At 38.2% G+C, this 23,204-nt stretch overlaps 1 protein-coding gene across 13 annotated transcripts in view; it reads right to left on the bottom strand.

Moving 5' to 3' along the window:
* Nucleotides 1–109: 109 nt before the first annotated feature.
* The window catches only part of PTPRM (protein tyrosine phosphatase receptor type M), a 467,851-nt gene continuing 444,756 nt past the window's right edge, over nt 110–23,204 (bottom strand). For 7 of the 13 annotated variants that reach the window (XM_071554784.1, XM_071554785.1, XM_071554790.1 and 4 more), the window contains 11 exons: nt 21,660–21,776; nt 17,024–17,178; nt 16,576–16,711; nt 15,849–15,998; nt 15,221–15,394; nt 14,409–14,462; nt 12,906–13,037; nt 9,692–9,817; nt 7,880–8,043; nt 5,344–5,479; nt 110–995 (listed from right to left, as the gene is read on the bottom strand). In XM_071554784.1, coding sequence (XP_071410885.1) covers nt 942–995; nt 5,344–5,479; nt 7,880–8,043; nt 9,692–9,817; nt 12,906–13,037; nt 14,409–14,462; nt 15,221–15,394; nt 15,849–15,998; nt 16,576–16,711; nt 17,024–17,178; nt 21,660–21,776 — 1,398 coding nt within the window. In that variant the 3' untranslated portion in view covers nt 110–941. The remainder of the gene's footprint in view (nt 996–5,343; nt 5,480–7,879; nt 8,044–9,691; nt 9,818–12,905; nt 13,038–14,408; nt 14,463–15,220; nt 15,395–15,848; nt 15,999–16,575; nt 16,712–17,023; nt 17,179–21,659; nt 21,777–23,204) is intronic. The other 6 variants (XM_071554787.1, XM_071554789.1, XM_071554792.1 and 3 more) reach the window with 1 other exon arrangement.

Here is a 23,204-nt window from a genome sequence, read left to right as displayed (position 1 = left end):
CAGTAAACATGCTCTGGAGGTAGCTCTGTATTTACTAGATTTAATGTGAAAAGAGGCTTAGTTGAAGGCATTCAGATGCCAAGAGATATTAAATTAAACGAGATTTCATCATGTATGTAATTATTTATTGAGCTGAGAATCCATACAAGGTAAACAAATGTTTACACTATCATACAGTAAGCATTTTCAGGGCTTAATAAAAATGATTGTCACTCACTGTGCTTCACAAAAAAATCATTTTAATGAATAAATAATTTGATGAAATCAAAAAATATTTACAATATAAACAAATGAAAAAGCTTTGGATATATTAATCTGAACATCCTGTAATTTGCATTTTCTAACTGTACTTCAGTCAAGATTCTCTGAAAAGGTACAAAGTGGACAGAAATTACAACTCAACAAAGTTAACATGATTTGGTACTTGTCTTTCTGTTAGTTCAGATAAGCTACATATGATTAATTTATTATGCACGTGTTAAAATACAAATATAACTAAAATCATATATTATCAAAATGCCAGACAGCATTCTCCACAGAACAGAAATGTACACTAGGCTGTGACAATAACTGAGAATCACAGGCAACAAAATAAAACAGAAAAGTACAAATTCCTTCATAAGAATATAATTGTGCTCTCTTATTTACCAGAGGACTATGCTGCTTCACCACATCAATGGCTATGTATGAATACGGTGTTCAACAACTGCCACGTGTTTGGTGTACGTTCATATGGGTGTCAGGCAGCGGCATTAGAGTGGGAAACAGGCAGTGCAAGCGGTTTTATAAACACCTTTTTGGGCTCTTAAAAAGAGCCAATTATACAAAGCAGTATAAGCAAAACACTGAGAAGTCTTCATCTCATTTACACAGATATCATGAAGCGACTTGCTTTGTTTGTGGTGGTAAAAGGAGGAACTTTGTCTGCGCTGCTTATACAATCAGCCAGAATTCAAGTATTCCAAAGCCACTTCATAGCAGAATTTGTATTGATCCTGAAAAGTCAAAAGAAAACCATGAAGTCAGTTACCGAAGAAACTTAATTAAGGGGATCAATATTTCTCTTTTGTTGAAATTATTTACTATCAGCTGTTGCCATGGGAACCAGTTTGCAAATTCAATTTATGTTCAGGCAAGAAAATCTTTATATTAATCAGACAATAGACACTGCACATAGTAACTTATGGCACTCCTTATGTTAGATGTGTATTGACTTGCAACCCTTCTGTCATCTGTCAAAATGCTCATGTAGCACTTTGCCAGAATTGGAGACACTGAAATTCCCCCCGGAAATGTTTATCTTAAAACAGATCCCATGTTTAGTACTTCCCAGACTGTAACTTTTATTTTAATGCCATTCACACACTTCCTACATTGCAGCGCAAGAGCTGCTTACTGTTGGTCCTCTACATGCAGCCCAGACCCAGTCTGAAAGATTGTCTCCTCCCAGTGCAAAAGGCTTCCGAAATCCGGCCTGGGCTAAATTAATTAAATTCATTCCAATTAGTTTTTAGCAATTAACACTGATGCACAGATTAGGTTCTTGTTGCACATAGACTAAGTTTTCAGGTGCCAACCGCATGATCCAAACACAGACCTGCTGGGTTTTTTTGCAACTGCATGGAAACAGAGCAAATCCCAGGGAAATCCCCTTCCTGAGGGAGGCAACCCCAGTCTGCATCCTGCAGGGACAAAGGGTCATGATTTGACCCCCTTCATATCTTCAATGGAATGGAGAGGCCAAATGCTTTTGGCTGACCTTTGCCCACTCTGCAACTTTTAAATGATGCAGTCACCGATGACTTCACAGTTCTGTGTGCACACACATATCCCTCCTATGCTTTCAACCTTGCTACTTGCCATACTTAGCAATACTACAAACATTTATATGAAACAAAAAAGCTGAAAGAAATAGTTGGTGCGGGTTCCCTGAATCCAAGGCCTCTAGCATTTGAGAATTCCATTTGGAAACACCTGCCAGTTTTATGGCTATTTCTGATACTGAAATACCTCTTTCACTTACACACTTTAATCAATTAGTAAAAGATAACTAGGCACATACTGTCCTTTAGGAACAAGAACAGACTTAACTAGCTGACAGCACTCAGCCTTGCCCATCCCAACATCACAGGTAGGAAGATTACAATTACTCTTTTCATTGAAGCAAACATTTTAGAGTATTAGCTCTTTTGGCCCGTACTTGTGGTCTTGGGTCACATTTTAGTTGAGAATAGAGTCCACCCTAACATGTGGAAGACTATATACTATTACGAAAATCAAAAAGCCATCAACAAGCATGGACCATTTCCGAGTTCTTTTGTTGAGAGGTGTGACATTAAAAGAAAACAAGATTCACATATAACTTAAGTAATGAATGAGTTGTATGTGAGGTTTTAAGATCCTGCAAGGTTCCATAAACTGCTTCTGTCTTCAGAATAAGAAAAGAATTAAAAAATGTAGAAAGGAAAGAAAGGAGTATTATATAAATTCCTTTTCTGCTTTTATTGCATATATGTTTCTAAATAAATGGAAATTATTCTATAACTACACAACAGATCAAAACAAGGTATCAGCCACGCATCCATTTCCACTATTCCATGCTCATTTTATGCAGATTTACTGATCCAGATAAATAAATGTCATTTTTAGTAAACTGAATACCTGTCTTAAAAAGTAGACATATATTATTTCCCACTGTGTTCACTCAGGAGTATTCTTTGCACATTTTTATTATTCACTTGATGGTGGCTATTAAAAAAGGTATATTTAATTTTTTTTTCTAGGACACCTACAGGTAAGTTGAATAACATTTATCACCAAATGCTTTGGGCATTCTCTAATAGAAATTTTATCATAACATATGCTACCTTTGTATGATGGCTGAAAAATTTCATGGATTTCCATATTGTATGGATGTGGCAATCAAATTTTTACACTTGGAGGAAAACTAAAGGTTTCTATGAAATAAAGAGATGAATCTCTAAATATGGATGGTAAAAATGGCCTTTTGTCTGAAAGTGTCTAACAGGTATTGATAAAACAGTCTTAAAACTATTTTTGTGAAATACTGTAATGATTCTGAGCCTTTAAGCTTTTACCATAAAATTATACAAGATAGGTGAATATTTTGTTCTCATTTTTCAGATATGGAAACTGAGGCAAAGAGATATTAATCTAAGAAAGGTCATAAAGGTTAAATTCAGTAACAAGATTAGGAAAAAACCTCAAGTGTCTAAATTCCCTTTTACCATGAAGCAATCTACATGGAAATCAAAACTTTGCTAATTCAAATATTTGTTCCTACAAGGTAGCAGATCAAGACTGAAGAGATGTCATTCTAACTCTGCTCAGTCACAGAATCACACAGAATCACAGACTATTCTGAGTTGGAAGGGACCCACAAGGATCATCGAGTCAATGGTCCATACAGGGGATTGAACCCATGACCTTGGCATTATTACAACCAAGTTTAACTGACTGAGCTAATCTCAGGTCAGTGCATTATGTGATAAGAGGATAAATTCTCATTGTCCCTTGCCTTCATTCCACTGGCTACAAAATAAGGAAAACAATACTGATCTCCTTCACAAGTGCTTTGAAATTTCCTAATAAAAAAAGTCCCTACAAGGCCTTTCAATGTCTTTCAGACATTTTCAATACCATCCTTAATTTACTAAGGTACTTTTAAATTCTAAAATATGACATTTAGCTTTTGAAAAATTCTCAGCTGAAAAATGGAGACAAGCAGCCTGACAAATCTCTATCTGCATAACTGTCACAAATGGGAATTTATAGAGAGAATTTTCTTCAACTGTACATCTTCACATTGGTAATTTTATTTCTATGAAATAAATGAATAAGCTATCAGTGAGTTCTGTGGACTTAAGCTCTGGGAGAATGGAGAACAGCAGGCCTGCCAAGTCTCTGTCCAAACTGTACTACCTGAATGAAGAAGTAGAACATTTTTCTTAATATCTAGGAAATAAAAATGTATGGTTCTTGGCACAATGATTGTCCTCCTGAGAATATAATCTAGAGGAAAAGAAGCCAGCCAAGCTGCTCCCTCCCATATGAAAGCTTGATAGTTTCTCACTAATAGAAGATTCACAGTTCCACATTGCTGGCTCATGGCCCTGTGGTGCTGCTTGTAAACTCCCTCCTTGCTTTGCACAGTTGACAACATCTGGCCTTTTTCCATGTGCCTGGCCAGAGCAGGGCCTAGGGGAGGGCCTGGGACTTCACATGAAGACTGGAAGACAGCACTGCGATGGGGGATCTGGTGGGATCTGTTCTTACACATGAGAGATGAGGTTCTGTGATGCGTGTGGTGGGGAGGTGGATATCCCTACCAGTCTTCACATGCACCCAAAAGCCTCACTCCTTCTGCCCGTTCTCCAGTGTGTTTTGCACTCAGACCTCATTAGCTCACCTGAGGGGATTTGTCCTAAAATTACAAGGGGTTGGATCAGCTTAGTGAGATGCCTTCTGCCTCACCCTGGACATGCTGTAGAAAAGTTGCTGAAGTGACTTAAACTTGTTTAGTCAGAGCTTGCAAAATTGGCTCAGATTGGGTTAGCATCCCTGAAAGTGCCCAGATGCTGCTTTCTCCTGACTACAATATTAAATCAAATACAGCTGCCTCTTAAGCACCTACCTCTGCAGCAGGATGTTGTAAAACAGTGTCTTTTATAGCCCAGGCTTCAGAACACAGTATCACACTACACCCGACTCCAAGTACCAAACTACACACTGGAGTGCAAGAACCTGCTGGTTTAAGCTGTTCTGAAGCTTTTCTGGCATAGCAGCTGGCACTTCAGCAATCCTCCATTTAAAAAAAAAGCTCATAAAACACTCTCTAGGAAAATAATTGCACATGGCCCCTTGTTTCTGAACTTCTTTAATCTTTCTGTGAGATAGAGCAACCATAATTAAATGCAATATTCTGGATGTCAAACTGAAATTCATGGCTTTGATAAATATTAGGTGATTAAGCTATTTATAAAATATGTAATTTGAAAATCTGGCATTTTATTTTACATAACTATTATTTCTATCATGCAAGGGCTGCTCTCCACTTGGCTCAGCCTGCTAGAAAAGAAAATTAATAAGGATGTTCATGTGAAAGTTTAAAACTCTTAAAAAATTCAAACAAATGGAGACAAAGTCTCTTTGGGAAGAAAGCAGTGTAAAAATACTCTTACAAGTGAAGTGACTTTATTATCCCCTTTGAAAATGACTTGCTTGCTTTGTGAACAACTCCCACTGCAAATCCAGGAAATCTTACAGAGTCTTCTGAGAAAAAGGAACATTTGCTATTTAGTGGTGCAGTTAAAAAGCTCATACCAGAAGGTCCACCATGTTGGGCTTATTATTCCTCAGTGTCTTCACAGCATGGAATACGTCAACAGCCCTCTGATGTCGAAGCATTTCACAAACAATACTGATTGCACAAAACGTCCCACTGCGGCCACCTCCATTCCTACAACACAAGCAATAAATGTCTCAGTTACAACTGACTCTATGTTCCAAGTTTGGACAGCAACAGGAATGGCTACAGAAGGCATGAGCTCGAGCAGGGAGAAGCCACAGAACATTCCTGGCCCCGAAGGTTGCTGAACTCTAGGCAAAACACAGTTTTCAATTGAATTAATGTGATGAAAGATCTCAAAGCTATGATTCAGAAGAATTCAGCAGGCTGACAGCCTGGAGGGAATGGAATGGACGAGTTTTTACACTACCTTTCAGTGAACACTTGAGACAGCAATAAGAGGATGCTAAAATAGCAACAAAATACTTTTAGATTGAGTTCAACACTGCTTTGCAACACACGGTTGCAAGGAGCATCAGGCCTGGAAATGTTATAGAGAAAGCGAATCTCTGAGTTCTTTTATTCCAGATCCTGGTGCTTTGCTCCTGGATGCAAAGGCATTTCAGAGGAACAGCAAAAGCCCCAGAAATCTCATTTGTTGAAGTCTGTCTAGGGGCGGCACACTTGGTATGGCACTGGGCGCTGCTGACACATCCCCTGGCTGATGCTTTCACCCTCTGGCAAGGACTGCTTTTAAAAGTGTATGTATTCACCCTCATTACACCACGGGACTGCCGTGAGCACTCCGGACTCTGATCACAAGGTCGTGAGTTCGAGTCTCAGTGGAGACTGTACCGGGCAGTTCAATGCCTCCCTGCCATCCGATCCCGTCAGATCTCGGATGCTCAGCAGGGTCAGCCCTGGTTAGTACCAAGTGCTGTGACAGTCCTGAGGACTTCACTGTCACTGTCCAAGCTCGCTTGGCCGTGGCAGATGGACTTTGGGACTAAAACGGTGGGGCCAGTTCTGCGCACGCTGTGCCTCACCTAAAAAATCCACTGCGCAGGCTCGAAGGGCACACCCATGTGGGGGAAAGCCCTTCCCAAATCTTCATTCGCGAAGTTTGGCCATACATTCAACCTCAACCCACAGTATCAGAGTATGAGAACCCAAAGTGACTTGCTAACAAAGAAGCCAGGCACAAATGTTCATATGTATGATCAAATACAGTATTCAATAATATTTTATCTCTCGTTATTTTTTATCTTCATGACAATCTCTTTCTTTCTGGAAACCCCATTATTTCTACAGCTATTCTAATCAGAATCTTTAGGCTGCGCTCCAACAAATATAATAAACCTTAATAATTACTAGAGAGCAGACTAGTTAGGTAGCAGGTCTTTCAAACCAGCTTTGCAAATGGTTGATTTTCAAAGGAAGATACAACATCGCACATCTGTCATATCCAGGCAGTATGAAAAGAATGCTCTCTGCTGCCAAAACATTGCCTGATATTGTGGGACTCTTTGAGAATTTTAATTAAAATAAAGTAATTTAAAAGGATTGTATTAGAGCTTTTCTTTCTTTAGTGCCTGGAAGTGACGCATGTGTGATGTTGTACAACTATTTAATATCATCAGCCACCTCAGAGATAACAGTAATTTGCACTTCAAAAGGGTCTTTTCAGCTAAAGATCTCAAAACATTAATTAATCACACTGCACAATGCTCCTTTGATGAAAGTATTATTATCCCCATTCTACAGATGGGGAAACTGAAGAGCAATGACTTGTTCAAGGTCAGTAATAGTGGGAATTATTAATACATTATTAGATTTTCCTCCATCATTCTAACACAGGGTCCCAACTTTGAACATGGTTTTCCTGTTAGCATGTCCCTTCTCCATCATGGCAGCATCTTTAAACAGATGTTTGGGGGGAGAGGGGTACAACTTCAAGCACTGAAGACTGGGTCTCAAAAGATCAGTTACTGATGAGGGCAAACAGCAAGTTACAAGCATTAAACCTTATCAAAAGAAGGATGGTGGGAGAGTGGATTAGAGTCTGCATCAGTGGAGCACAAAGTCACAGCAGGACAAAAATATATATACCATTAATAGAGAAAGGTAAGGCAATTACAGGATCATCGTAACTGGTCTATCGCACCACTTTTACTTCTATACTTTATGTCTGGAAGAGAAATCACCCTCTAATACTACTTATTTCTACAGTCTGTAGAAATAAAAGGTGAATTGTTCTGAAGGTACAATTCTGATTGAATAAACATGCAACTTTTCCATTTGCAAAAGTCACTGGACGTTTTTATATAAAATAGTGTTACCTTGTACCCATCATCTTTTCACAAGGGTCTAACAACGGACTCAGAGGGAAACTCACGAATCTACATAAAATTATATAATTCCTCTTGTATTCAAAGATTTTAAATGAGTAGTTATATTATTCAGTTCCAGATTAGATAAATGCCTCTTCATCTCTTCACAAATCTTTAAAAACCTGGCACAAATTCTGTAACAGTATTGCCCTACTTTCTCTCTTCCTTTCCCAGTACTTACAAGCAATGTACAACTGTGCGTCCCTCTCCCCCATTGTATTCTTCCTGCCACTTATCCACTTGACGGATGAGCTTCAAGAAGGAGCGTTTAGAAACTGGAGTGTCTCTGTACATGGGCCATCCCAGGAACTGGAATTGCTGCACCATCCGATAGCCATCCTGGGGCTGTGGAGATTCAGACAAAAGCAGGCAAAATAACAGCATTTACTTTTGGGTACATAATTTAGATATTTGCATCAGTGAGGAAAGCTGCTTGAGCAGATGATTGCTGAAAAACTGCTCATGTAATTTCAACTGCCCTTGAGGACTTATGACTTTTAATTTCCAACAAAGTCATTAGAACAAGAATTTTTAAATACAGTGCTATTCAAACAGACTGGAATAGAGCAATAGTACAGCTGCATGATCAAGAAAACAATTAATTAATATGATAGCAGGAACTTGGTCGCAAAGACCGAGCTGCAACACAACTGCAGTTATATACCTTTTTCATATATATGCTTCAGAGTTTTAAAGAACATTTATATGTTTCTGTCTTTTTTCATAAGCAAGGTGAAAACCTTTCAAGGTATGTTGAAGCAGAGAACATTTAAAAAACCACATGGAAGCCTCAGATGTTTCTGGCTTATAAAATATATCTAACTACATTTTATTTTATTGTGTTCTGCAGCAGTCAGAACCCCTCTGGTGAAACGTTATTGAACAGTTGCTTTATGGTGATTTAAAATAAAGAAGGAGCATAGAACAATGTTAGTGGCAGAAAACTACAGTCCTTTGAAAAGGGCATAATAAACATGCTCATGAAAACTGGTTTTGTAGTCTAGGATTTTCCACTTCTGTGCAAAGTGAGGGCATTTTAGTGCAACTTAAAATGAACAACTCACAGAAAGGTTGACATTACATTTTATTCTCTAGAGTAAGAGTTAATAGAGAGGATGTAAGATTAACAAGATCTGGGAATAAACCAAGCTGGATGCAGCATTAGGCATGTGCTCCAATTGCTTTTGTCTGCTTTATGTCAAAATTTGGAAACTGCTGACTTCCTGTCCAGTTTCTTTCAGCTGATGTTCCCTCTTCCAAAAGCACATCAGCCAGACTAGCACCTGTTGAAGCTCAAATTAACTCTGTTGGAGGTCTTGTTTTAATATTGTCACATTTACTGAGAACACTAGGTCTTCAGAGTATTAAAGTATCTTGATGCTTACAGCTATGGCTCTTTTGTGATCAATACCGGTCCAATGTAAAGGCTCCCTGGATGGGAAGAGATGCCTGTCTGTGGTGGAATCTTTTTTCCACTCAGATTGCAAGATGTGCCAGTTCAGTCTTCTGTCAAATTTATAGGAGCATAAATGTTTGTTATGAGAATCCACTTGCCCCTCTGAAGTGCTTACATATCTTGTGAAGTGCGGTTAGTGGGACGGGAACTTCACTAAGAGCCTGGGACTGCTATTGAAAAACATGACTAGTACCAGTGCACGACTTCACATGACACAGGATACAAATATGCAAGATGGCCAATTTCAAACTGTTGAAAACAGCACTAGTTTTAGCATTTCTTGGCTACCATACAATCTGAATACTGCGTTTATTTAATGTGCATTTAACACACCTGAGATATGCATTAAAATATTTTTTACATATAACATAGAAGAGATTTTTCTCATATGCTGTGACTCAGTATTGCACCATTGCTTTGAAATAAGTAAGCTGAAAAATGAGAATGGTTCCATGTGAGTTTAACTTTTATTTTTCCTTTTTGAGTAGAGTCAACTTATCTACTGAGAGAGAATTGTTTTGCAAATAACATCCTTACTCTGGCTGCATTATAAATTCGGAATATCCGGCTGATTATGTCTTCTTCTAAATCAGCTGATACAAACTCCACCTGAATAGGACCGTGCCGGTGTACTCCATTTTCTGGCCAGTACTGAGGACATAGCTATAGAAGATCATAAGCAAAAAAGAATCATGTTAACCACTTCCAATTTCAAGCTGAGTCAACATACTTTTCTGTATTTTAATTTGTGATACATGTATTACGGAAATTCTTGCTCAATATCTTTATAAAATACACAACACACCCTCTTCCACCAGTTTTGAGCACTCTGCTTTTACAATGCCTTTTCATGTAACTGAACATGCTACTTCTTGCTGCTGCACTCGCTGTTCTCTGGTATTTGGAATAAAACACTTCTGACACTCAGAGTTTGTTCTGCAATACATTATGACAAGACAGGGAGTTGTTGACAAGTGTTACCGTATCTTGGAGACTGCATGGAGCCCACAGGCCAAAGGCTTGTATCTATCTCTAACTGCCCTGAAAGCTTGCTAATAATTCAAGCTACATCAGAATGTATGATTTATGCTATGAAAGGTGCATCAATTCTCAAAACTGAGGACTTAACTTTCATATCTGTTTCACCCATGACCAATGATATTGGCTAATATCAGTATTCCTTTAAATTTTCAGCAACTGCCTAATTTCATTTTATGACTGACACCTGGAAATATTAATCATGCTTTCTTCAGTGCTCAGAAAACATTACTTCTAGGTATCTAAAGATCACAAAGTAATAATACCATTATCTTGCACAGTTTTAGTGTCTAATAATATAACGATGGCTTAATTCAGTAACCAATTATCATCTGTGTTAATACTTTAAAGATTAAGTCAACACCTTGCAGGGAGGTTTTTGAAGACAGACTCTGCCTGTCCATTTTTTTTCATAAAATCCTAATGATTTTTTTGCCAGAGATATTTAGAGCAGTTTAAGCATGTAGCTTTTGTAAGCATTCACCAAAATTAAATATGAACTCATGAAATTTTGTTTGCTTGCAGAAGCATTGATGTCATATTTGGAACTTTTTATTTCATTCAGTAAGACAGCTGTGGTCTCCATTCTGCTGCATTGCTGTTGGTGATCCAGAGCTGAGCTGACAAATCACATTTACTCCAGATGTTGTTTTGCATTTCTTACAACACTTAGTCCTCAACAAAGCTGTTTAGAGCTGACTACATTTTAGGAAAACATAATCATTTACTACATCAATTAAAAAGAAAACAGGGTCTGATTTGCAGGAGATCACGTTAACAAGTTAAAACCAGGAATTTCAAGTAGGAAAATATATTTCCATTTATTTTAACCCCCCTCTATGATTTTGTCTGCTGAGCAAACTGCTTTCCAAATACTGTCTAAATCTTTCACAAATTTTTATTATGAAATATGCTAGTGTACAGGATACCAAAATACCATGCATACAAATAGTGCAAATGCCAGTGCTGAGGTGATTTAACATGTGCACAATTTAGGACACATCTTCCAAATATATAGGAATACTGTTTTAACAGACATTTGAAAAATGCTTAAATGATAATAAGCAGAGGTGTTTGCTGGAGCTGTTTTAGGAAGCCAAGATTTTCAATTTCTAAAGAAATCAAAAGCATTTAGGTCTGCACATTTTGCATGCAAAGGATGCTAGTGACTCTCTTTAAGTCAGAGTCACTGTGGAGGGCTGAATTTCATTTCCCAACAGAGCATAACAATCCTCATAAATGTTAATATCTAAACAGAACTGTAAACACTTCGTATATACATAAATAATAATGATAACAGTAATTATTAATAAATATGAATGTAATGTGTGTTTTTAATAAGCTGTGCCCTCTCTCCACTTCTGTTTGCTCTGAGGGCTTTGAGATTTATTCCTAATGAAAAGATTGTTACTCACATTAGAGGTAAAAGGTTTAACACACTGCAGAGGAAGGTGCATTAACTGCATATCCCAATAGCTTTAAATCCTGGGAGGGTAATAAATGCTTGAAATAGCCATGCCCTATTGTAAATTCAAAACACAGCCGACAAATTAAAAAAACTCTGTTCAGCAGTCCCTAACAGTCTGACTCCCTTGAGTCTTTCCTTATTCACTCAGAAAATAATCTTAGATTCATGAATAACAGTTTTGTCTTTCATTTCTATTTTTTCTCCCTGTAGACAGCAGAGGGTTTGGAATCAGAAATTCAGTCTTTAAAATAGTGTGTGGAATTCCTATATGTTCCTTTGAAAGACAAAACTGAAGATTAGTATCTTTTAAAAGCAAATTCTACATCTTTAAAAGAAATGAAAGGAAATATTTTTCTAAGTGTGTTCAATACTGAACAAAGTTAAAAGATTTTCTATCATATCACAAATAAAAATGACATGCGGTCTTGTATAATAAAACTGTAATTGCTCTTAACCAATAATTAACAAATACTTATGTATTAAGAATCCAGATTACCATGATGTTATTCCAGCAGAGGGATGGTGCAGTTTGTTGGAACTAAGGAAATTATATCTGTGTAAGAACTTGGAATTGCACAGTTGTGAGCCAGGCTCTAGGACTCTTAGTGATTAATCCTACTGATTAAATTGCCAAACCAATAGGTACGGTTTTCCAATTTTCTGAACAACATGTACAGCATTGTACAACCCTTTTGTAAGGTAATTACATTCCTCCACACGTTCTGTTGCCCTATTTTCTCTTACAAAGGATGCTTAGTCTCCAATCTTGTTTAGATCCTATCTCCTTGCTAATGATGACATCATTTTGTGCAAAACACAACACAGATTTTCACACTGGGAACATCTATTCCCCAGTATGAGGGCCAAGGGCACTGACCTGTTTCAGGCAAGCTAAATGAAAAGCTGTTGGCTTCTGTTTATGACTTTTGGCTATTTTAAATGTTTCAGACCCAAGTCAGAATTCTACAGCCTTCATTTTTGGGTTTAGCAGCTCTTTCTAACCTATGCTTCCCTAGAATAAATTATAGGTGCATGCTCTTACGTGTGTGTGCATTAACATTTCGGTGGAGAAGCTGCTGATGGTCTGATTTATTCCCCTTTTCCAATGTGTATCTGTAAGCTACAAATCAATTTTTTAGCATGTCAGTATTTAACGTTTTATAAAACCAATTACATTCTAAAGCTATTCTGAAATGGTGAAGCACTAGCCCACCTCTTTTGAATGAAGGAGTTTTCTGGACTTACTTGTGCAGGATCTACATCATTCAGCATAACTATTGAAGTGCAGTGATAATCTAGGACCAGTCTCCAGAAATCTTTGACGGTATTTGGTAAGGGGTGCTGCGTAACTATAAAAGCTGATGGTTGCTTGTAGCTCTGCAAAGAAGTAATGAGATGATGAGAAAATGGTAAAAGATAAAAATCCATTTAGCAGAATGTCAGTCATAGTTGAAAAACTTTGGAACTGAAAGCATTATTTCTATTTTCTATATAATTAATATATTGTTTTCAGCTCTTTTCTGAGATCTTATATGCCTCAAAGTTAATAACCTGCATTTGGGCAGAATATAAGTTCGCAGATGTTATATTTCTAAAATGTATTTCATGCCACAGGCATAGAGTAAAATCATCAGAGGGTTTTGATTCCAATGCAAGTCCTACAAAATTTTGAGCAACGGGTTTGTTTTGAGCTGTTAATGGAGAGATTAATCTTGGCTGTTTGCATTTAGCTACAAATTTGAATGATGCCTGTGAAAGGAAATATCTAGTTATTTTTCAGATATATTGTTGAAATTCTAGTCTATCTGACGGCAGTGAGGATACCCAGGGGATAAATTTTAGTGCTCTTTGTTTCTTCTAGTACCAGAGTATGTCATTGACTGCACTGTTTGTTGGAAGTTTTTCACTGCGGATCTCAAGCTACCATTTTCACTCACATCCTCCTAAACTGAGGGTTAGCAAGTCCATGCTGGGGCGTTGTTGGGATGAGGAGTCACTGCCTTCACTGAGGAAGGTGGGGAAGTCTCTACATGCCTTGAATGGAAGCATTTGTACCCCAACAGAGATACAATCTGATGAGCCTTTTGCAGGCACATGATGTGTCTGTTTGGGCTGTCCTGTGCAGGGCCATGATCTGGACTTCGACTTGGTGGGTGTCAAGAGGACACTCAGTGGTGCCCAGCAACAGGATAAGGAGCAATGGCCATAAACTAAAATGCAAGAAATTCCAACATGAACATGAGAAACAACTTCTTTACATTGATGTTTGTGGAGGTTATGGCGTTTCCATCTCTGCAGACATTGAAAACTCACGTGGAGGTGTTCCTGTGTAACCTGCTAGGTGACTTTGCCTGGGCAGGGATGTTGGACTAGATGGTCTCCAAAGGTCCCTTCCACCACTAACAATTCTATGATTCTGCGATCCTTGTGGGTCCCTTCCAACTCAGGATATTCTATGTTTCTATGATCTTTCTTTCAGAGACATTTTTTCAATATTGAAAAAGGGAAGCACCTTCAAAGCAAATATGAAGGCACTGCTCTTTCTGAGTATTACTTCATTCACAGAATAAAATGATGAACTCTCCAGGAAACAAGACAATGTAATGGTATGACTGCAGATTGCAGATTAAGGATGCTCTGTTCTTATATGAAATGTCATTGACCTATACTATGAGAGTCTAGTGAAGTCACTTAAAACTTTTGTTTTCAGTTTCTCTACATAGATAAACATAAAGATACTACTCCTACCTTTTCAAAGGAGTGTTTTGAACTTAGGCTTCTTTTAGGAAAAGGCTTTGAGAACTTGGAAAGAAAGAAATTAAAAAACTGCTGTAAACTGTTATTACTCGAGCTTCACTTTTTAAAAAGGCCATTTACAATGTGGTTGTTCTTGGCTAACCTCTGTTTTTGTTTATGTGTTTGACAACAGTAAAGACTATAGTTCCAAATCATCAAAAATAGGTTACAAATATCTACATACTGTAAAGGCAGTTTAAAAGTGTTTTTACTATTTACTCTATTAGCAGATTAGAATTACCATAGATGCACTTGGAAAAAAAATCCACACACACATGAAGAGGAGTCATTAATTCCAACAGAAATAAACGGAAAGACTGAAGTAATGGCTTGTGTACTATCTTGTACTGACAGACAATTACTTTTTTTGTTAATTACTGCTTAAATTATAAACAAAGGGAACTGAAATATTGCTGCAAACCTTATTATTCTATTTAACTGCCTTAGTCTCTTAATAGGTAACTCTTGTTTTCCTAGGCCAGATGGTTAAAAATTCAAGCACTAGAGAGAAATCCAGACAGATTTAATTTATCAAAACTGCTTGAATTGCTCTCTGAGCATGGCTTTTGAACCTTGGCTGTGACATAACATATGTGTGATCCTAAATGTACTTGGGGGTTTAAAGATTTTGTGCCATGCTTATGGAAAACAAAACAAGCTAAAAGTATTTCAGTCTTCTTACACTGACTCCCTTTTCTGGCATTGCTCAGTTTGTAGAGCTGCTTATTCCCTTTTTTATTATTAATGATGTAGTGGAGACTTACATCCATCAGTGCAGCATTGATGTAGTTACTGCTCTCCCCATCTATCGTTATGAGGAAAGGCAGGCATCTGTCTGGAGGCAGAACATCCATACAACGATTCTTTTCATGATTTCGTGGTAGGAGTGCTATGCTGCAGTCTTCTACACGCAGTGTCGGAGTCACCATATTTAAAGTCTTTTGAAACGAGTAAACAATACAACAGAAAAATTAACACAGCAGTGAAAGCAACCCAAAATATTTAAGAATAGATCAGCTCAGCATTCAGTTTCAGTGAGAATCAATATGCACAGAAATGAAAACACATCAGAGTCAGCACAGTTTGGAAGAAAAAAAATACTGGATGCAAACAGATCTGAAAAATAACCTCAACTGCCTTCTGGAGAAAGGACAGTGGAAAGAATCAACATACGTCCCTTGAATAAAAACAATATTTTACTACTACCCTGTTGCATTCTTTTATGATTCAGCATCCTTCAATAGCAATAAGCGACATGTTTTTTTTCCTTTTTTGCAGTCTTTCCCTCCCAGGCCTAGTCCAAAATTCACATGGTTATAAATAAGCACTTAAACAGAAGTCTTAGGTATAGCTGAATGGTATGGATTCTAGATAATGCTAGCCACCACTTACCCTAAATTCCTCTTTGATCTGGCTGGAGTTAGTTTGAGGATCCAGTTTATTCATTTCATAGTAAGCAGACCTAACTTGAGAAGCTGGAATAGATGTGTCCCCACAAAGACAGGCTTCCAGGATAGCATCATGGATGAATACATACTGTTCCTGGTAAAGTAATTAAAATATATAGTTACTGACATAGAGACCATAGGCTATTAGTATCTTGGTAAATAAAAAATAATAACTCATATGATTGCTACTTCTCTCTTGAGTTTTCCAGCACTAAGGCAAAACCAGAAGGAACAACCACAGTTTATATAACTTTATCCCACTCATTTAGAAATTAGTACAGAAAGCCTGACTTTAACTACAAGGAGTTAGAGAAGTGCAGTAATGCTCCATAATAAAACTTAGAATGTTTTTGGTTTCCTCATCCTCTGTGCAGCTCTGTAGGTGCTATCACATAACTAAGCCTCAGCGAGATGTACTCCAGAATGAATCCTTTCCAGAGAGGAAACACTCATAATTTTCTTTTTTTTTAAGAACTCCCAGATTGTGAACCTTAAGTGAAGCGTAACTGTGCACTTGTTTGGGCTGGAGCTCTTAAGGTTTGTGCAGGGATTATTTTCTGCATGTAACTGAATAAACTGCTTTCTGGAGGATGCCAACTACAAAACTCCATCTTTTTGGGCTAGAAGAGTATTTTTCCTTATAAAGCAGTATTCCACAATATGAACAATACCTCGGTCTGCACCATGTTAACTCTCCGGGATCGAAGCTCTCTCACGCAATTGTATATGTCTACAACACCTTCTCTTTCTGCCATATCTAACATGATGTCAATAACAATGAAGCATCCAGTTCTTCCAGCACCAGCACTATAGTAAAAGAACACAGTTAATGTTCAGCACTGAATTGGAAATGTGAGGCGTAATGGTTCATCTCACAGGTACTTGATCAGTTGGATCACTACTGAAAGTGAGCCAGGCATTTGCAGGACTTCACACACAATTTTTTTAGTTCATATATTGTGTAACAAATTAAATACATATGTATTCCTGTTTATAGTTATTGAGAATACAGCTGCAGTAGCTTCAGCAAGGTGTGTGGAGACTACACAGTCCTGGAGAAGCTAAAGTAGGTCTTGAGTTTAGTGCAAAACACATCAGAGATATTTCTGCTTTCCCTACCTGCAGTGAACAACCAGAGGGCCAGCGTTTGGGGGGCTCTTGGACTTGACCTGCCGCACAAACCCCAGCAGGCCGGTTGCGTGGTACGGCACACCGTGGTCTGGCCAGCCAGTGAAGTGGAACTGACGGATTTCTCGAATCTCATGAGCACCTCTCTGTTGAAAAGGCAAGGGTTGAAAACTTCAAAGGCCTGAATCTTGCTGAAAAGCATCCACCCCCTACCAACACAATCTGGATGGACAGTTGGGGAGCAGGAGAGGAAGTTCAAAGGTTAGGTATCAACTGTTTTCAAAGTCTCACAACAAAATTAAGTAAGTAAGCAATAGATTGGTACGAAACTTTTAGCAAGAAGACAGATGCTCATCTCTATGTTTGAGCACTAGGTTGCTTTGCATATGTGGCCCTAAGATGCATGCCATGATCACAGAATGAGCCAGCAGCAAGGCTGAACATAGAGCAGCACTGATGACTTTTTTCCCCACTGCTCTCCCCAGGAGTTTTGCTGCTGACCTCAGGGAACTACAGCTTCAGCATAATTTTCTTTATCATTTGTCTCCTTCATTGGTCTGAAAGAAACAGCTGAACAGTAAGAAATCTTTCTAAACCTCCAGTCATAGGGGCTGTGTCTGTAGCCCTCCATGTGATCAACCTTCAGGTGATTTGCCACAGTCCACAAGGACATGGATACGGTGAGACAAGTATGAATGAGAAGCTGATTGTGTAAGTAATTTCCCATGTGACTTCTGGGAGCAGTCTGGATATTAGAAGTGGTAATGTTAAGCTTTATTTTCTTAGTGCTTGTACTTTTCTTTGCCTGTCTAAAAATACAGCTGCCAGTATTTTATCCTTGTTAGAAATCCACAGTCTGGAGGCCATCATACATACCATAAGCAAACAGCAAAATTATGGCGTATCATGTTTAGGCTGGACTAAATATCAACAACATTAATAACTGGTAGTTTATAGTTTTTCTTCTTAAAGATGTATTTCCTGTCTTGAGCTGTTTTGCATATAAAAGGTCTTATTCCCTTTGAATAATAAGTAACATAAGCTTCCTAATTTATTGCTAGTATGCACTAGTCTGGGATTTTCAATGGTTGAGAAATTCTGGCCATGCCAGTGCTACATGACTGGATTGGGTTTGGTGTATCTTGGAGTCTTTGATACTCTGACAGCTCAGGCTGGGTGTCTGTGGAGACAGGGCATCTGTTGAGAGGAATATCTCATCTCCCTCTGAAACTGTGACACAAAAAGGTAGGCAAGAGAGAAGATTAAGAGTGCATGCGACAGTGGTGTAGACTGAGATCACATCCTTGCAACAGAAATGACCTTATCTCCTAAAAACCAATTTTAAAGTATATTGAAGCCCAGGAATAGACAAAACAATTTGCATTTTAACATAGTCTAGCAAACATATTCGAATGCAATTTCGTCTCTTGTACTCTGGGGATTTTAGAGTGTGTTAGTTAACATATCTCCTTGCTGCTGTAAGCAAGGCCTTCAACTTAAATAGCTGTGCATAGGTAGGGTATCTGTGTCTTAGACACTTTTATATTGCTTATAACAACTGCCCACAATCCCCCAAGAAATAAAGATCCTATACAAAAACTCAATGCCATTACTAGAAGCTGAGGACTGAAATGAATGCCCCATACAAATTCTTCATGCTGTATGCAGCCTAAATTTTCAAACAATTTACAAAAAGCAAAGTGCCCCTCCAAAACTATGTGCCCAGCTGTTGCACAGATTAGGTTATATACTGCACATCTTGTGCATTAGTTTTGAAAAGGCTGTCTGTCGTGCTGATTGCATTTTTGTCTATCATTCACAGTAGCTACTTAGAAAAGGTTTTACATATAGGGGACTTTCATAATGAGTTTTCTTATTATACCTACAAAAGAAGGATTTTCATGTCTGTATCTCTCCTGCTGGTTTCTAAACTGAAAATAGCAACACAACTGCATGAATCATAAAAGCATATGCTCAGCTCGGAAAGACTACTTTTTTCTTTCAGCTGAAACAAACAGAAAATGGTGTATATTGCTAACAAACCCTAGGATGTTAAAAGATGCCACAAATGCTTAGCTTATGCTGTTGCTGTATGTTACTATCTGACTAATTCATCTGAGTTAACTCTTGTGTTGTAAAGGAACTGTTGCAGAGGAACTGCTCATTCAAACAATGCAAGAATCAGACTGCCCTTTTGGGTTCAATTTTGTTAGCATTATTCCCCTACTACTCAATACCCATTAAAAAAAAAAAGTGATCAATTTATCTTCAAACAAATCAACTTCTAAATTGTACTTCAGGAGCAAATATAAAATGTTCATCAACAAACAAAAAAGATCGTCATAAGGGACCTCTTGAGGTCTCCAGTCCAACCTCCGACTCAGAGCGGGTCTATGGCCAACACTAGATCTGCCTAGCTGAGCCCTGATGACCTCCGAGAATGGAAATTCCACATTTTTCAGCAACTTGCTCCATCACTGCACTGCCCTCCTCCTAAAGGAGTGTTTCCAGTGCAACTTCTTGGCCATTATTCCTTGCTTTGCCATCTACTACCATGAAGAGAAAAGAGGGTGATTTGGTGCCTCTGATTTTCTAAACATCTTTGAAGTAGTTGCAGTCTGAAATTAGGTCTTTCTCCTCCTCTCTACCACATCAAACAAGGCCAATTCTCTTAACCCCCTCCTTGCAGCTCATACGTGCTAAATCCTTAAACCTTCTGGATTTCAGATGTTGTCCCTGGATGTCAGCCTGTACTGACACAGTTAGGCCACCTAAGGCACAGAACTCTGTGTTTCTTTCTCACTGAATGACTGAAGTTCCTGTTAGCCAAATCTTCAAGTCTTTTGGATCTAAGGCTCCAATGCTGAGTGTTCCAACACCATCTTTCACTTAGTATTATCTGCATATTTGCTTAGGGTGCTCTCATCATGCAGCTTGTCTTAGAGAAGATGGAAAGTATCACTCCAAGTACATCAAAAATACAAACTTGAGAATTATGGTGGAAGAGATGTATAGACTAGACCTTCCAGTACCACTGGAAGAGTTAAAAATATGGAAAATAGGGTAAAAACAAATGTACTTTACCCAAACTACACTGACACCACTTTTAGAGGCTTACTGAAAAACTACCAACTATTAAGAAGCAGTGTCTAAATAAAATCTTTTCAAATGGAGATTTCTAAAAAGAAATAAAATGTTTAGTGCCTTTTATCTCTATCTGTTCTAATGCACTTATTCAAGACAGTTTGGTTGTGTTCAACTGTAAAATCCTCTAGGTCTTTTTTTTCACTCCCAGTTAAGAACTGAAAAGCTAACATCAAAGCAGGAGCTTAAAATTTGCAGAATAGAAATCAACCAGTGCTTCATCTACTTCAAAGTGTAGCCATCATTTCTCATCTATTTATTAAAAATACCTAAATGCAAGGAAACAACAAGCTTGAATGAATTCAATGTACGATATGTATAGTGGTAAACATGATACAATATTTCAGTTCATTCAAACCACATAATTCTATTATCATTACCCTCAGGTTGCTGTATTGATGCATATTTAAGTATTAGATTGAAGAATAAACAGGAAAAAAACCTAATTCCTTTGTTACCCTAGGTGTATGTACAGAGACCCTGTTGGGTCATCTTTTTGGCAGTTTTATCTACCTGGGTGCAGGATTATTTTATGCCAAAGGTTATGTTCTTCAAAACCATAAATGAATACTGTTTCACCATTAGAGAGAACCAGTATATCACAGGTACTGCAACTAAATCAAGAGGAGCTTTCTAAGCTACGTAGTTGAAAAACTACTCATGGTGATACCGAGGGAACATGTCCGTGTGCCATTACGAATATCTAGTTTTCCAAAGAGGCCCTTTCCGTGGTGTTCTGCAACTCAGACGAGTCCTCATACATACAATTAAAACATTTCTGTCCTTTAATGAAGTCTGAATGAAACTGCTGAATTGACACAAAATGCATGACAGTTCACCACTGAATGACCCTCCTTGTTCTCACTTTCAGTAAGTACCTTATTTGTTAATTGTATGTTTTTCATATATTGGAAGCTGTTTGGGAGAGCTGCAAGTCCTAGTAAGCATCAAACAAATTCATGGCATTATTCTAACAAACAAGAATACAACACATTGATTGGAAATCTCCATATAATGATACATTTCACATGAAAAAGGAAATTGCCTTGAGAAGAAAAGTAGTTTGTTACGACTATATCTCTGCAAACCAGGAATACACTGGCCCAACAGATAACAGTATACTTCACCACTTATGAATAATGCTGCATGCAGCCTCTGGTACAGACTGAAAATGATTGCAGGGAACATAAGATGGGAAAGCAGCACGAGTGTGTTTTTCAATTGATTGCTGGGAGAGAGGCTTCGATTTCTCCTAGGCAAGGAACATCACTTTTTTTAACTCAGATGGGGCCAACAGTGATGGAAAGCACAGAAAAGCTGCTGCATTTAATGGAAAACACAGCTTACCATAAGAGGGCGGTAGTAGTTTACCCAAAAATAGCTACAAACCCGGAATGTCAGTCACAAGATTTAACTTGAATCTGTATGTAAGTTACTTCAGCAGATACCATTGTATTTAAGAAAACTGAATTTGTAAGCTTACCTTTTCTACAGCAAATGTTCGAATCACATATTCAGCCAGGAGCTCTGTTTCTATTAGGGTAACTTTAATGTCTTTATATATCTCTGTGTCGTCCGGCCAGTATTTGCAGCATTTGACCTTTAAAAATACAAAAGAAATTAAGGTTCATTTATTTTAGAAAGTTCACACTGAATTCGTTCTGTATGCTGTGCAATGATTTCTGATTTAAAATGTAATCATGCACAGAAGAGTCACATTTTCTGCACATGGAGTTGATTAATGTTTAAGGAACACTGCATCTTCTTTTTTTTTTTTAAGACAGCTTTCAGAGTTCCAGGTAAGCTTTGTGTTGGGGTTAGTGAAGTAAGGCAAACTTGTATGAAGCACAAGGGATATTTATACCCTGCACAACTCAGTTAGAGTAACTGTTCATTTCCTGCACTTTCCAAAGCAAAGTGTGCCCAGAGGAACAACTACCACCTTAAGGCCTTTTTCCTCAACCTCTAGATGGTGATTTGTCTCAAAAATATCTCCCTACCTTCTAAAATGAAAGTGTTTGGCAGACAGAAGGAGACCTCACAACAGTCTGCAACTTCCTTGTGAGGGGAAGAAGAGGGGCAGGCACTGATTGTGACCAGCGACAGGACTGAGGGAATGGCCTGACGCTCTGTCAGAGCAGGTCTGGGTTACATACTAGGAAAAGGTTCTACACTCAGAGGGTGGTTGGGCACTGAACAGGCTCCCCAGGGAAGTGGTCACAGCACCAAGCCTGAGAGAGTTCTGGAAGCCTTTGGGCAATGATCTCAGGCACGTAATGTGAGTCCTGAAGATGGTCTGTGCAGGGCCAGGACTTGGACTTGATGATCCTTGTGGGTCTCTTTCAACTCAGCACATTCTGTGATTTTTTACTGTTAGAAAAGTACCCATTTTCTCAGATTAAATTTCCAAAGGAACTGATGAGAGGTCAAACAGCAAAACTCAATGACTGAAGTCAAGAGGTGAGTTTTTTGTCCAGGCTTTAACATTAATTCACTGGATGACCCCAAACACTATGGTTAGAATTCATCTCACTTAGCTCAACCTAAGTTGACGAATGCCTTCTAAAGGTGCATTTATTTTTGTTAACTATGAAAAAAGTCTAATTCTTCACCCAGGTGTTTGGCTTCTTGATGGCTGTGGTTAGGTGAGATTAATTCCCCTTTCCCTCATACTGATTTCAGTAGGCTTTTGGAGCTGTGTGTTCTTGGCAAATTTATCTTGGGAGATGGAAAGGAGGTGTATTTTGCTAAGTGTATTTCAGATTTTTTGAGCCCTGGTGTGGTCTAGATGGGAGGACTTCACAGTACTTACCATACTGACACTTGCACTATTCTGCTATTATTTTCAAGTAGGTGGTTGTGGGGACTGTATATGATGACATAGATCACTGACAGACTTAAGAATTTTCTCCTTCTTCCCATTTGTGTGGATGAGATGGTGGGCAGGGAAGCTAACACATTACTTACATATCTGTCTCTTATTCTGCTTTATTGCAGTAGCAGCTATGCTATCACCACTGCATCTGTG

The sequence above is a fragment of the Pithys albifrons genome, chromosome 4 (genome assembly GCF_047495875.1).
Source record: "Pithys albifrons albifrons isolate INPA30051 chromosome 4, PitAlb_v1, whole genome shotgun sequence".
In the NCBI taxonomy this organism is placed as follows: domain Eukaryota; kingdom Metazoa; phylum Chordata; class Aves; order Passeriformes; family Thamnophilidae; genus Pithys; species Pithys albifrons.
Note: the sequence above shows the minus strand (reverse complement) of the source record. Positions and strands in the feature narration are given on the sequence as shown.